The sequence below is a fragment of the Mercurialis annua genome, linkage group LG1-X (assembly GCF_937616625.2).
Source record: "Mercurialis annua linkage group LG1-X, ddMerAnnu1.2, whole genome shotgun sequence".
Taxonomy (NCBI): Eukaryota; Viridiplantae; Streptophyta; class Magnoliopsida; order Malpighiales; family Euphorbiaceae; genus Mercurialis; species Mercurialis annua.
In genome coordinates this window covers 47,766,822-47,782,068 of record NC_065570.1, presented here as the reverse complement: position 1 = coordinate 47,782,068, position 15,247 = coordinate 47,766,822, and the positions used below count along the sequence as shown (strand labels likewise).

Genomic DNA, 15,247 nt, shown 5'->3' with positions numbered 1-15,247 from the left:
TATATTATTTTTTGGTGTATTTTTGCTGACTTATCCACTGAAATCCGACATATTTGAAAAAATAATGAAAGATAAAAACACACCGAAAAATATGGACGTGATAGATTTTAAAAAAAATGAAAGATCATAGTTTTATATGACAACTTTTAAAAGTCGTAGTTAAAATGAAATTTTATATAAAAGTCGTTTTTTTTATAGAATTGACTCTTGTTAAGAAAGACATCCAATTCGAAAAATACTAAAATTGTAATTGAGATTTGAAAAACAATAAATGGCTAAATTCAACAATTTTTTTATAAAAAGCATGTTACATTGGAGTGTTTTGGCAAGAAAAGAGTCATGTGTATGTTTTGTTAACGGAAGAAATACGAGGGTCCTGATTGAGATTTTAAAAACATAAAAGGGCCATGTGAAATTTTGGATAACCATCAGGGTCATTTTCGTACCTCATCCCTATAGTAATTGCATAAACCCCTTCTCTTAGGATCTTAACTTCCGACGTCGTATTAAGGAACCCAAACAAACTCCGTCCATTTCCCGCCGTCGAACCAACCTCCATCTCCGGCGGCGCGTTTAGGAGCTGCAAGGTACTTAACTCGACTCGCTTTAAAAGATTTCAGCTGTTTTCAAGCCTAGTCTCTGTTTGGCTGGAGAAAAATTATTGAAATTTGAAGTAACATTAACTACAAAACCAACCATTTTTAGGGTTTGTATTATATTATGCAATTGATTAAACTTTGATACATAGGAATTGTATAAAACATTACTCTCTGATATATTTTTAAAATACAATATGTATTGTTGTATTATATTATGCCTTTGGTTTTTGCAGCTCAATTGGGTAGTCTCTACTTGAGTTATACTGCTCTGTGGTGACATCCATGAACAATTCTTCTGCTTCCATGGATATTTTAGGTACTGTAAATTTATGTTAGTTCTAATCATATTAGAATTTCAGTTTTTTAATGGGAAGTATTCTGAAAGAAACTAAATCATGCCGGAAATTTGCTGAGTTTTCACGGATTTAGTTCGATTGATTGCATTAATTTAAACGACGGTTTTCTTTTATTTCCAGTACGAGGGCCGGAAGGGTTCTGTGTATGGAATGGGCCGCCGTTTGGCAATGGCGAACCGAGTATTAAGCTTGACACAGTTCCTTGTAACAATGCAAAATTCTGTGAAGACGGGTCCAAACTTTTGGTGATGAAATCTGATTGTGTCATTAGTATATACGATTGTAGCAGCTTTCAGGAGATAAGATCTTTCCAGGTCCCCAATGTTCTTGCTGCTGCATTATCTCCTTGTGGGACTTATCTGCAAACTTTTCATAAAGCATCAGCACCACAGGATAAGAATGTGACCTTATGGAAGACACAGACCGGCGATGCTGTTTATCATCAATTCCAAAAGAATATGACGAAAGCCACTTGGTAATTTAAAACTTAAGATATTCATAGAAGTTCATTGCTTAACACTTCACCTCAGTTTAGTCTTATAGTTCGTGGTAGTATTTTCCTCAATTCTAGAATTTAACATTTCTTGTTTTTCGCTCTCCTCTGCCATTCTCTTCCTATGCATTTGTGTGCTTGAAGATCTAAGTACTTTTCATAAATCTTTAACTTGTTTGTGCCTTCTCTACAGGCCATCAATCCGATTTAGTTCTGATGAAGCTGTTTCTTGCCGGATGGCGACTAATGAAATACAGTTTTTTGACCCTGAAGATTTCTCTAAAGGAATTGTACATCGCCTAAGGATTCCTGGGGTGGCTGCCATTGAGCTTTCACTGGTCCCAGGGTCTCATGTGGCAGCATTTGTTCCAGAGTCAAAGGTGCGTCTACTTGCTTCCAGGCTTCTAGGAGCCAGTTTGTGTTCTGAAAGTAAGATGGAAAACTAAACTAAAGCATTATTATATACAAGATGTAAATTTTATTTCAGGCATGTGCTCTGCATATCATAATGAATTAGAAGAACTCTAGAAATTTTGTCTGCTATCTGCAATTTGATAGTTCTTGTTCTGATCATGGTTGAAATGAGGAAGCTGAATAGTTTTGCTTTTAACTCAATTTTTGTGTTAGAACAGGTCTAAATTAGTTTACAAATTAAAGTATTTGGTTCTATAGAATACATCATCATAATGTTTGATAAGTTAAGACGATGTTGCCTATAAGATGCTTTCAATACTTTACAAATGGATAGAACTTACTGCAATCCCACCTAAGTCTTCTGATATATATTTATAGTTTTATAGTTTTTGAAGTTCAGTTTTTTTGCTGTATAGGGAAGTCCAGCCAGCGTGCAGATATTTCCCTGTGGAAAAGATATGCAAAATGTGCCTGTTGCACGTCGAAGCTTCTTTCGATGTTCTACTGTGCAACTGAATTGGAATCGTGGCTCTACTGGGCTTCTGGTTGTGGTTCAGTCAGATGTCGATAAGACTAATCAGAGTTACTATGGAGAGTCCAAGCTGAACTACCTTACAACCGATGGGACCCATGAAGGGCTTGTTCCTCTCCGTATGTTCTAGTTTAATTCTAAATTATTTTGAATGCTGGTAGCTTCTGATTGTTGGATGACTTGGCTTTCAACAGGGAAAGAGGGGCCCGTTCATGATGTTCAGTGGTCATATTCTGGTTCACAGTTTGCTGTTGTTTATGGATGTATCCTTTGCTCTATTTCTATGTGTTGTGCTGTGCATGCATACACTTATGCTGCATTCATGTGGACCCATCTTCTGCATAGATATATAGCTTAACAGAAGGCTGTGGATAAGGGTTGTTGTATTGAAATGTTGGGCAAGTGTTGTCACTTTTTCCGGTAAGTGGACTTCTTGAGGGCTTATCTGGAAAGGAAGGTGCAACTTCTATCAGAGCCTGGAATGTAATTTGCTTCGAATAGAAAAGCTATGCCTTCAATTAATAATTTGATGTCTACAGTTTATTTTGGAAGTTTGAGTTGGACAAGCATGGAAACATAGTAGAAATGGAGATTCATTTAGAAATAATGATAGTGACATGCTGTTGCATTCTATAGAATGGGAATTGTTGCTAATGGATCCTGTAAAATTTAACATATGCTTTGTCACTAGATTTGACATGTGGTGATGGATTAATTTCATGCTTATAGGGATATATGAAAGATATATTTATCAAGTCTAGAACAGATATGGGTTCTTTATTTTCGTTAATTTAAAAATTTATCAGAAGTTTGAATATTCGTCTCATTCACATATGGTGCTGCTTATTCATTGCTGTCTTGTTACCATGAATATTATGTTTTCCTTGATTAATTTTAGTCATGCCTGCTTGTGCGACATTGTTTGACAAGAAGTGCAATCCTCTACTGGAGCTTGGAAGTGGACCTTATAATACTATCAGATGGAACCCAAAAGGGAGATGTATCCTCAATATGAGAAGCTTTGGCTTTCTCTTTATGTTAGAATTCATATTATTTGATTAACTTGAAGCTGCTTACTGTCGGTCCTGGTTTTATGTTTACAACCTTAATTCCCTTCCAAGTTTTGTGCTTGGCTGGCTTTGGTAACTTACCTGGTGATATGGTATGTGCATTTAAGATGCTTATTTTTTTGGTGGTTTAGTTTGCCTGAAAGTGTTAAATTCCCCCCCGAGAAATAGTTATTTCCTCTGTAAATTTTTATTATTCTTTTGCAAATTTTCAGTTCTCTGATTTTCATTTATTATGCTGTTTGCACATTCGGCTCCCATTTGTTTGGCACCTTACTAGTAACCTGGTACTCTGGCACCTTTGATTATAAAAGAAGAAGAAAACAATTCATTTCAATTGTATATACTATTTAGCATTGTCAAATTTCAACTTGTGACCCTAACAGCAAGAATATGTTATTTCTCTTACCTTGTTTTATGTTTGATAACATGCAGGCGTTTTGGGACTATGTAAACAAAAAGCAACTTGGAACAACTAGGGCTGAATGTTCCGTCTCCAGCGAATGGTCTCCTGATGGATGTTATTTTATGACTGCCACAACAGCACCAAGACTACAAGTTGACAATGGGTATGCTAATTTTTAGTTTTAAGTTACTTTACACGGTCTAGTTGTGCATGGCCATTGCATGATCATCTATCGAGTAATTATTCTGTTGTCATTGTCATTCGTATATATCCATGTTTTTGCATCTCATATAAGACATATTTTTCTGCTCCACTACTGTAAAGATCTCATTTAAGATAAAATCTTTATCTGGCATGCTGACATGATCTTAATGGCAGGATTGCTTTTTTAGGTTGAGGTTCATGTCTTTAGAGCTTGATGAACCTCATTTTTGTTGAATTAATGAGCTATATATTATGATATATAGTCCTTTTGGTTATAGGAATAGGAGGTTTGCTTAAAGTGCAATGGTATCTGATGTTTACACTAACTTGTGCATTTCCCCTGCTACCTGTGAAATTCTTGGAGCAGTTTCGGTAATATCTGTATTTTGTTATGGCTTTAGCGATGTCACAGACATAATTAGTGGTGCTTAATTTTCTAAATAGTAACCAATAATTCAGCAGACGCTATTAACTTGGAACTGAAGTTTAATTGAGTTGAATCATTATTCGACCTCCATGTAAAAGTCATAATTGCCGTGTCATGAAAGTCTCTTTTAATTGAGTAGGAACTCATGTATTTTTGTAAGGCTTCAAAGTTGCTCTCAATGTACTATTTTAATTCCACTATGCCGAAGGCATATATGAATGCAACACTGTTGGTTTTGGGTCATTATGTATATTTAGTATAGAGTAGTATGTAAATGGTTTCAAGAACTAATTCCTCATATTGTTTATTAAAGGATTAAACTTTTCCATTATAATGGATCATTGTTCTTCAAAAAGATGTTCAACAAGCTATACCAGGTTGGTGTCTGGACAAATCTGATTTTCTTCAAGTGATCTTATATTGGCTTGTCTTATTGAACCTTATTTCTCTGCCAGGCTGAGTGGAAACCAGAGTCACCGGATAAATTTGGAGACATTGCAGAACTTACTCAATCTGTTGATTCATTAAAGATTGAAGGAAACAAGCCTCAAGGTTTTCTTTGTTTAATTTTTCAAACATAATCCATGTCGTATCCATATGATTCGTTGAACATTCTTAAATTTCATCAGGACAAGGAGCAACCTCCAGGAAAACTGTTCCAGCCAACCCTCCTGCTCAAAAACCAGCTGCATATCGCCCACCAAATGCTAAAAATGCAGCTGCTATTCAGGCAGAGGTATTATAAATGTTACACTTGTTTTTTTTTTTTTTTAAAGAATCACAAGACGGGATCAATTGTTGTATAATATAAACAGTTTTGAGATGTTTCTCTTTCTGTTTAGGTGGTGATAGATTCTACTTCTCTTGTTTCGCGTTAAGGCCATTGATAATTAATCTAGCCATCGTTACTATTGTTTGAAAATCCTGCATTCGGTTATAGTCACCTTCTTGGCTTAGTGCTTAATTATCTCGACTCTCGGATTCCTTTCAAAAAATGAAATCAGTTTCATGTGGTATTATCTTGTATGCAAACAATGTTTTAATATATATTTGGCTTTCTGTTTGGAAACTGTATCCAACTTATGGCCATTTGTAGATTAAAGCATTTATCATCTATTTTGGTTATATTTTCATCAATGTGTTTTTCATGATAATTTGGATTCGGCTTCTGATGATTTTCTAATATTTTGCAATTGCAGTTGTTTGGGGGGAGCAGTACAGAGTAAGTGCAGATTCTAATATACTTGTGTGCTTTTTTGAATTTCCTCTTCGTTAAAATACTTACAAATATTTATTATTTAATTTAGACAATTGAGCAAGAATGCGCTGAAAAACAAGAAGAAAAGGGAGAAACAAAAGGAGAAGAAGGCTGCTGGTGCAGATGAATGATCTTGATAGAACACTTTTCGAATCGCTAGCTCTTTAAACTGCACAGTAGGCGATCTGACATTTATTTCGAAAAAATCGACATGGAGTGTATTCGATTGGAGAGTTATTTCAATTAGTCATTTCGGCCTTCTAGTGACAAAACTCAAGGTGATTAAGGGGAAACCTTAATCTGCCACATATTTAGGGTATCTTTGTATGGTCACATTCTCCCACTTGATAAGATGAGTTCATGTGACCAGTTTTGCTGGCCCTGTTTATAGGGAGTTTTTACATTTGATGATGGTGATACTGATATAGCAGTTCACGGTAACTCGGATTTTTTTTTCTATTTTTGAGAATTTTGATATGGGAGGTGAATGCTGTAACATTTTCTATGTACTTGAATAAGAATTTTGTAAAAATTTCAAATTTGATAGTGTGTATTGCCTACACAGATTATTGTGTTTAGTATCTAAATGACTTTTGGACCTTTATGCAATAGTGGCTTTATCAATAGCCATTACAAGGCAACTGCAGCAAGGTTATGAGAACTTTGAGGATATGAAAGGCTTAACTAAATCAAATTTTTGCTAATTTGGTAGTAATTTTCAAAGAAATCTTAATATTGATGGATGGCAGAACCAGAATATGTGAAAGAAAGATAGGAGAAAAAAAATCAGCTACTGTAGTCTTAGATTGTGATAAATGATTAAAAGAGAAATAATAACAGAAGTAGGGAAACAACATAACACAAACGATAACTAGCGTTCAAAAGAAGTGGCCGAACGCCCACCTTATCCTTGACTCCGCTCCACTGCTAGATGTCTAAGGTCAAATAAAGTGCAAAATATGTAAAATCCTACAAAGCCATAGCATTTCAGGAGGACAGAATATCAAAGGTACAAATAGCACCATTCCATGAGATTATCGATCTTATAGAAGTTCAGAAAAATAAACACACGCAACTGTAATTATAGGACTAAAATATAATCCACACGAACTAGGCCAATAAACCGGACTAAAATTTAATGGAATATAATAGACCCCAAATTTTGTAGCCTCTTTCAGAGCAAACGAAAAGAGAAATCAAACATCCAGAATTTGGTATACAAAAGTTATGACCCGCACTAAAAAAATACAATCTAAAGCATCATAAAGTAAGTTCATTTAAATCTAGAGCAAGTTCCGCCCAGCATCACTATAGCTTTGATGAAACTAGAAGCACAAAATAACAGTTTATTATGGAACACTTTCCTGCCTTAAAATGTGACTGCTGTGGTCCACGTACCCTGCACGCTGGGGTGCTGGGTCACGTGTCTGGTCTTAAGTTTTACTACCTTTCTTCCCAGTGAACTCCTTAGCCTAGTGGCCTGCAGCAGAACTTCTTCTGGAGCCAAATTCTTTACACAAACCACTCGCTCATTCTTATTCTCTGTTTCACACAGCAAAAGGAAGAGAGATTAAAGACAGTTTTCCAAATTTGCAGATGCCTGGGCATGTTTTTAGATAAACAGGAAGAGACAGAGCCAACTTACTGTAGAAGCCCTTCAAACAAGGATGCTGTCCTCGATTGAGCTCAGTAATCACCTCTAACTGAGAATTTACTTCTTTAAAAGCCGGAAGATGTGTCTCCATGAACGCCCTGACACATAAATTAGTTAGTAAGAGGCTAAAGAGGAATGCAAGACTAATCCATGAACTTGACCCTTGGGATTCAAATGCTACAAAAACTCATAAAACAGAGAAGAAACTATTAAACAATGATTCTATTCACTAGTTTTGCTATGTCTCCTTCACTCTCCCCATATCCTCTATGACACAAATTCAAACACCTCAAAATCAGTACAAAATGGATTCTCTCCCAAGCAAAAGAGCACCTGTCTAATTGCAAAAATATTTCATATTTACATCTGGTTATTACGGACCCAACCAAAAAAAATCTACTTTAAGTGATTCTACAGATATGAAGAAAAACCTAGTTATACATATGACTAAAGAAGTAAAAAAATCCCAAGTACATTAGTTTGAATTGAATACACATGTCCACCATATCATGCAAATTGCATCGAAAAACTTCTGATAAGGGATTACACTAATATGTACTAACTGACAAGCTCATGAAATTCAAGCAAAATCCATCATGATGTTTGATTATTATGGTTATTGTTTGATCACGTTTATATTACAAAAAGCCAACAGTGTTGGTAATAGGATGCAACAATTTCAAGAAAGCCAAGCTAGTTCATTGGAGAACTGGTAAGTACATCAAAATATTATCTATTAGCAAATTAGATAGCTAGTCAGTGTTGCTACTTAATTTAATACAATAACTCTGTGGAATATAAAAGAAAGATAATGAGATTGAAACAGAACTATTTCTACAACTTCTTAACTCGTATAGCAAAAAAATTAAGCACACACCTAATAAACAATTCAACAAAAAATATAATCGCTTCATATAATGGAAAAGTCGTGTGTCAAATACTATGGCGTGCCTTTTTTTTCCTATAACTAAAATTGCCTATCGCTATATCTCAATGTATAGATTACATGTAATAAAAAGCTGAAAACCATACCTTATTCCTCTGCTACTACCACCCCAGTCACAATAGCTCACAATCATCTTTTGAAGTTGCCATACTCCTCTCGAAGCCATCTACAATATTAATGGTAAATTAAATTGGGAATAAAATCGCAAAATGTTCCATCCAAATGATGAACTTATCCGTTTTACAAGCATGAAAACATCAAAAAGAAGCATCAAGCATTATTTCATCCAGTTAGGCATCACAATGAGCACTGTAAGAAAATTAAAAAAATGTACACATTTTAAACTTGTAATTTCTACTATTTTCCTACAAAACATTAATCTTTGTTCACGCCCAGTATTCACAATTAACACGATATAGTGAAATTCAATCAAAACAACAGAATGGGTCACTGAAAAACATCAAAAAACAGTCCACAGAGGTGAAAATACAAACGCCCACTACAATTCAGGAAAAACTGAGTGTAAAATGCATAAATACCTAGGGTTTAAGACTGTAACTGAAGGAGTTGAGAATGATAAGCTGCTGCAGCAAAGAGGGGTTAGGGTTGAGTTAAACAATTGAGTTTTCAAGGGTTAAAAATGTAATTGCAATGCAATAACGAAGAGGGATTATCACGGAAAATAATTCCGGCCGTTGAAATTTCGAAAATACGAGCTTTGATGCGGCCACAGCAGTGACTGTAACTGAAGGAGAATTGATTTATACAAATTAATAATTCATGATGATGAAAAATTATTTGGAAATTAAATATTTTTAAAAATGAGAATTTTTATAATAAAAATATGAGCTATCAATTAAATAAATAATTATGCTAATTATTAATTAGTGAAAATAGTAATACTCCATTAATCATCATTTTTATAATAAAACAATTAAACAACTTTACAGATAGTATTTTTTTCGTTATTAGTTTAAAATTAAATAATTAATTAATACAAACTATGATCCATAATAACATAATTATAATATAACCTTAAAATTAAATATATATATAAAAAATTGCAATCAATTTTTAAAAAAAGAAAGAAGATCAAACTGTTTGATCACATAAAATTTCTCCGTTAATAATAATTAAATACTTTTAGATATAATATTTATATAATAAAAACAATTAATGAAAAACTTAAATAAATAAGGCTTATTCACCAAAAAATGCCAAACCTTTGCGTTTTGAGTCAGATTTAGCCAAACCTTTAAAACCCACCAGATTTAGCCAAACCTTATATGTTATGTGTCAATTGTAGCCATTTTTGAATCGAACCGAAATTGTTGTCCACATGTCATCCATGTCACCTACAACTCAGTAAAATTTGCTGACATGGCACATTCACTAACCCAACTTAATCAAACCAAATAATAAACCAAAAAACATCAAACACAAATAAATTAAATTAATTATTAATTAATTACTAAAACTCATATTTCAATAATCTCAACATTATAATATTAAAAAAAATTCACCGTCATTTTAATTAATTTTAATCAATCAAAAATCGGCCGCCACCGAGACGCATACGAAAAACCGACCACCGGAATAATTTTTCAATATAATTTCTGAAAAAATTAAATATATTTTTTAAATTTTTTTACCAAAAAATCAGACCCACCACCAGTGGGTCTGTTCTCACAGACCCACCGTGGTGGTGGGTCTGTCATTTTTTGACAGATCCACCACCACGGTGGGTCTGAATTTCGATAAAAAAAAATTAGTTATTTTTTTTAAAGAATATTTAAGCATCAAAAAGTTTAATAATATTATTTAAAAAAAAATTAGCGGTAATTAAATTTTTTTTATATTAATTTTAGATGATTTATATTTTTTATTTAACTAATTAAAATTTATACAGAAATTAATTAAAATTAAATTTAACTAAATTTATTAGTCGGCGTGAATTTTAATCGGAATAAAATAAAATATTGAGATAATTAATATTTATTTTAATTAAATATTTGCTAAGTTGGCAGTGACATGGATGACATGTAGGCACATAATTCGGTTCGACTCAAAAATGGCTAAAAAAGAAACACAACATATAAGGTTTGGCTAAATCTGGTGGTTTTTAAAGGTTTGGCTAAATCTGACTCGAGACGCAAAGGTTTGGCATTTTTTGGTGAATAAGCCAATAAATAATCTATGTAAGTGAAATTGCATGATAAATTTCTGCTAATAATACTAGTGAAAAAATGAAAATTAAATATTTTTGTTAATAATAACAATTTCAATATGGAGAATTAAAAAATCAAAAACAAAGCAACAATAATAGCTTCATGGAAAGGTTAAGAAAATGCCGGGTGTTATATCTGTTTGGAAGTGGAAACGTCATCGCATATTATCTTTCATTGCTTTTTCTCTTGGCAAACTTGGATGAGTTTGAGCAATATTTCTTGGGTTATGCCGATGTCTTTCGAGCAGTTTTCTTCTCAATGGCCTTATTTAGTGAAGGCAAAGCATAGAGAATTATGAAATTTGATTGGGTTTATGATTATTTGGGAGTTATGGAAGGCGAGAAATAGAAGAGTTTTCAAGTTTAAGACTTCGAGAATTGATAACATTGTTTTTGGTAGTGTAAATATGGCGGTGTTGTTTTACAAGTCGTACCATCCGGCTTTTTCTTATTCTTCTTTGGACGTTTTACGTAGTTTGGATTTCTTTTTCCAACTTTGATTGTTTTTGTTCCTTTGCCTTCCACTTTTTGTGGTAGAGCTAATTCAAATATCATTTACCAAAAAAAAAATTTAGAACTCGCCAAAATTAAAAGATCGCGAATTTATGCAAATTTGAATTTAAATTTTTACTTTTCAAATAATAATGTAATAGTGAAGTTTAAAATGATCCTCTAAAGTCGTTTGGCGGCAGGGGTTGAAAAAGGTGGCCAAAAGTTTTAGAGTTAATTTAAGATTAATTTAGATAATTTAAACTGAAGAAAATTATATTCGCGTTAGTTTTTTTTTTTAATAGCCATTTTTAGTTTTTTTTTACATTTTCTAACCATCTATTCTTTAGTTGGTGACTCAATTTTAATTTTTTTTTTTCTAACCGTCCTTCGTCACCTCTTATGGCTACTTCAGTTCTCTACAGGAACTGCTCCATCTGATAGAGACGACAGCAGAGATGGTAGAGACGACAGCGGAGATGATAGAGGCGACGATAATGATGATAATCAGAGTTATTATTATCAATTGATGGTGGGGGCAGCTAGGAGTGTGTAAAAACTGAACCGAAAACCAAACCGAAAATGCCGGTTTGGTTTTAAAATTCAGATTTTTTATATATTTTGGTTTGATTGGTTTTAAGTATTAAAAAACCGAAAAAACCGAAAGATATTAATTTATTATTTTTTTTAAAAAAATAATACTATTTTATTTTATATTTAATTACTAAAATGTATGAAATATTAAAATATAACTTCAATTTGATTTTTAAAAATAGTATATTTAACTTTTTTTATTTAATTTTAATTTTTTTAAGTAAATATTTTTAAAAAAAATATTAATTTCCTATTTTGGAAAAACAAAAAACCAAACCGAATTAAACCGAATTTTTCCTCAAATTTCGGTTCGATTTTTTATTTTTCGGTTTTGATAATTTTACTTCTGAATCGCACCGTAATATCGAATGCACACCCCTAGAGGCAGCATCGGTGATGATGAGGTGAGCGCGTTTACAAATTGCCAAGTATGATTTGGAGAAATAGAGTAAAATAAGAACGGCTTGAGCAAGTTATACCTGATTACAGCGTGAGATTGATTTTACTCTATTTCTTCCGTTAAAAATCAATTGTGCGTGAAAGGGTTTATTTTTTTGAAATGGTGATTATGCTTAAAAATGATAATGATACCAAATCTTGTTTATATCCAGAAAATAAGAAAAAGACTCCACCTTTTAAGCTTGGTTTACGAACCAACCCATATGAAATCATCAATCGACTCAATTTTTATTAGATGGTGGTACTTTGAGAGGAAGTTTTAATGGAACTTGTGATTTGGATGGTGATTTATTGGGTGGATTGATGGATTTTCCTATTATAAGGTGCTTTGGATTAAAAAAATCAAATTTGGAAGTTCGATTTTTGGTCAGAAACTCAAAAAACGTTTAAAAATTATCCATGGCTTATGTTGTATCTCAGAGCTGATGCAACTAAAAGATCTGGTGGGTATCATTATGAGAGAAGAGGCATGCTTCAAATTGTAAGTATAACAGAATTATTTCAATTCCTTAAACTTTAAAATATCAGAATTAAAGTTATCTATATTAATTGGGATGGATATGCTTACTCCTAGTTAATTGGCTTAACTTACTCTTTTCATATGTTCACTAATACTTTTCTCATTTTATGAATTATGTTCAATGAAAAATAATGTATGCAGCTTTAATTTTTAAGTATTCGTGTTTTTTGTATAAATGTGAGTTTTATGCAAAGCATCTGACGAGGTTGAGTTTTTTTGTTGTCTATTTAATTTTGACCTAAGAGCATCTCCACTCTAGTGCTAAAATACCTCACAATGCTATAATTTAGCATTTAGTATAAAAAGCACATCTCCATTGCACTTCTATTTCATGTGCTAAATTTAGCATATGCTAAACTTTGTGCCAAATTTGTTAGAAAGTTTAGCATATGCTAAATTTTATTATATCTAAATTATTTACAGATTTGCCATCAATAATGATAATCACTTATAAAACTATAAATTTAGCATTTAGTTTAGCATTTTGCAATGGAGCAAATTTTAATAATATGTGCTATATGTAGCATTTTATCTTATTTTATGCTAAAAATAGCATAAAAAATACAACATGCAATGGAGATGCTCTAATGTCTTAAAATACATTGACCTTTCATCTCCTTTTTAATCATACCATGACGTTGCAAATCAGTTAATTTTATCCTATTTTGTATTTTTTTCATTTCAATTGTACCCTAAAACATAAAATTGACCTTTTATATTTGGCAAAAATTATCTAAATTGATCATTTTTACATTAAATTGACCATTTTTGAAGATTTCTTTTAAAATTTTGTCAGATAAATAAAGGTCAATTGTATGCTTTAGGGTACAATTGAAATGAAAAAATGCAAAATAGGATAAAATTGACAAATTTTCAACGTTAGGGCAGGATTGAAAAGGGGATGAAAAGTCGAATTTTTTTAAGGCATTATAAGCTTTTAGTTTTCTATTTGTAAGAAAGTTTGGAAATAAATAACCCACTATTGTCAATGTTGCTCCCAACACCTAAAAAAGTATCTGATTTGTTTATTAGATGTATGTGAAATATATAATTTTTATACATAATATATAATATTTATTAATCTGATTTTATTTAGTGATTTTTATCTTCTGTTTTTTTTGTAGTTTGATGATTATGTTAATATTTTTTGCAAGAAGATTATACTACTTCTTTTATTTCGAAGAACGTAGTTGAGCTAGTTTTAAAACGTATCTCTGCTGTTTTTGAGATATATTTATAATGTTCTTAAAATATATATGATTTTTTTATCAAATGTATCTAAATTATTTATGAGATTTAATCTATTATGTAAATAGAAATTACATGGATGAGTAGTCTTACGGTCTTTCTTATGGTTTTCAGGCTCTAATTGAGAGAGAACATAGGAAAATTACTCAATTTTTTAATCTTTTATGCGAAAATGTATATACATATTGGATACATCGTATATGCACTGATATATTGTAGATAAATCGCCGATACATTATAGATACACAATTGATACATCATAAATAGATATGTTTATCCTTTTTTATTATTTTAACGAAATAAATTTTATAGATACACCATAGATTATAATTTTTTAAATCATATACTCTTATTAACAACATATTTATTGATTTGTCTTAAATGTTTAGTTATCCCTAATTAAAATTTAAGTTGGTTCATTTTTTATGTACATGTTATTATATATACATACTAGATACATCATGAGATATTATATATACAACATTGATACATCATTTATACATCATAGATACACTATTAATTATAATTTCTAGAATCAGTCTACAACTCATAATAATTATTTTTAACGAATAAATTTTGAAGAGACTGACACATTGTAGATACATCGCCGATATATTACTTAGAACGAACAAAAGTAATTCAAATATCCCTATTTTAAGAACCCATTATGACAAAAACACATCCTCAACTAATTCAAGTTTTTGGGTCTTTGAAAATCTGAAACAAATTCATCCAATAATAAAAATTAAATACAATTTTCTAATTAGTAAAATTGGTTGATTAATTAACCAAATAAAATTATAAAAACTGAAATTGAGTTGCAAATATATTTTGATACATATAAAAATATATAAATGATACTCCCTCCGTCCCAATAGAGTTGTCCACTTTGAAAATTTTTTTTGTCCCAAAACTCTTGTCCACTTTCAAAAAGCAAGTAACTTTTACACTCAATTTTTCCATATTACCCCTATTTAAAATCCACTCATGAATAAATTAAAAGTAAATTGCAAGTGGACCCTATATTAAATAGGGGTATGACAAGAAAAGTAAAGCAAATTTTATAAAACTTATAAACAATAATTGTTTTTCTTAAACTGTGTGATAAAGGCAAAGTGGACAACTCTATTGGGACGGAGGGAGTACATGTTTAAATAATTATAGCACATTGACACGGTTAACGCATGACTGGCGCGCTTTTTTAACACGCGTGTCAGACCAATACTGACGCGTTTTGACACAGTTTTACAGCTGTTTGACAATTGTTTAACACATTTTCTTCACTTTTCTTTTACTTTAAGTGTGTCATGCGTTTATTATTTAGTGGTTGGTTAGAAAATGTAAACTTTCTCCT

At 31.8% G+C, this 15,247-nt stretch overlaps 2 protein-coding genes across 2 annotated transcripts; one reads left to right on the top strand and one right to left on the bottom strand.

Moving 5' to 3' along the window:
* The first annotated feature begins 438 nt into the window (after positions 1-438).
* Positions 439-6,320, top strand: LOC126664567 (uncharacterized). The gene is made up of 14 exons (XM_050357017.2): positions 439-587; positions 833-915; positions 1,076-1,430; positions 1,642-1,828; positions 2,279-2,513; positions 2,589-2,657; positions 3,293-3,394; positions 3,516-3,556; positions 3,897-4,030; positions 4,812-4,875; positions 4,954-5,050; positions 5,128-5,234; positions 5,698-5,720; positions 5,806-6,320. Exons 2-14 carry the CDS (start codon positions 882-884, stop codon positions 5,885-5,887), a joined length of 1,530 nt encoding a protein of 509 aa, XP_050212974.1. The 5' UTR covers positions 439-587; positions 833-881; the 3' UTR covers positions 5,888-6,320.
* Positions 6,321-6,867: 547 nt separating this feature from the next.
* Positions 6,868-9,138, bottom strand: LOC126669714 (54S ribosomal protein L51, mitochondrial). Its single transcript, XM_050363259.2, has 4 exons — positions 8,896-9,138; positions 8,443-8,522; positions 7,402-7,508; positions 6,868-7,298 (listed from the first exon to the last, which is right to left on the bottom strand). The coding sequence occupies exons 2-4, from the start codon at positions 8,520-8,522 to the stop codon at positions 7,126-7,128; spliced, it is 360 nt and encodes a 119-aa protein (XP_050219216.1). The 5' UTR covers positions 8,896-9,138; the 3' UTR covers positions 6,868-7,125.
* Positions 9,139-15,247: the final 6,109 nt, after the last annotated feature.

What these genes read in the sequence shown, in the direction of transcription:
- LOC126664567 (XM_050357017.2), top strand. Translation starts at nt 882, where the DNA reads ATGAACAATTCTTCTGCTTCCATGGATATTTTAG. An exon ending in GTTTGCTGTTGTTTATGGAT is followed by an intron (nt 2,658 to 3,292) that starts GTATCCTTTGCT and finishes GATTAATTTTAG; the next exon opens with TCATGCCTGCTTGTGCGACA. An exon ending in AGACTACAAGTTGACAATGG is followed by an intron (nt 4,031 to 4,811) that starts GTATGCTAATTT and finishes TGTTTATTAAAG; the next exon opens with GATTAAACTTTTCCATTATA.
- LOC126669714 (XM_050363259.2), bottom strand. Translation starts at nt 8,522, where the DNA reads ATGGCTTCGAGAGGAGTATGGCAACTTCAAAAGATGATTGTGAGCTAT. An exon ending in GGTAGTAGCAGAGGAATAAG is followed by an intron (nt 7,509 to 8,442) that starts GTATGGTTTTCA and finishes TTTATGTGTCAG; the next exon opens with GGCGTTCATGGAGACACATC. An exon ending in TTGTTTGAAGGGCTTCTACA is followed by an intron (nt 7,299 to 7,401) that starts GTAAGTTGGCTC and finishes TGTGTGAAACAG; the next exon opens with AGAATAAGAATGAGCGAGTG.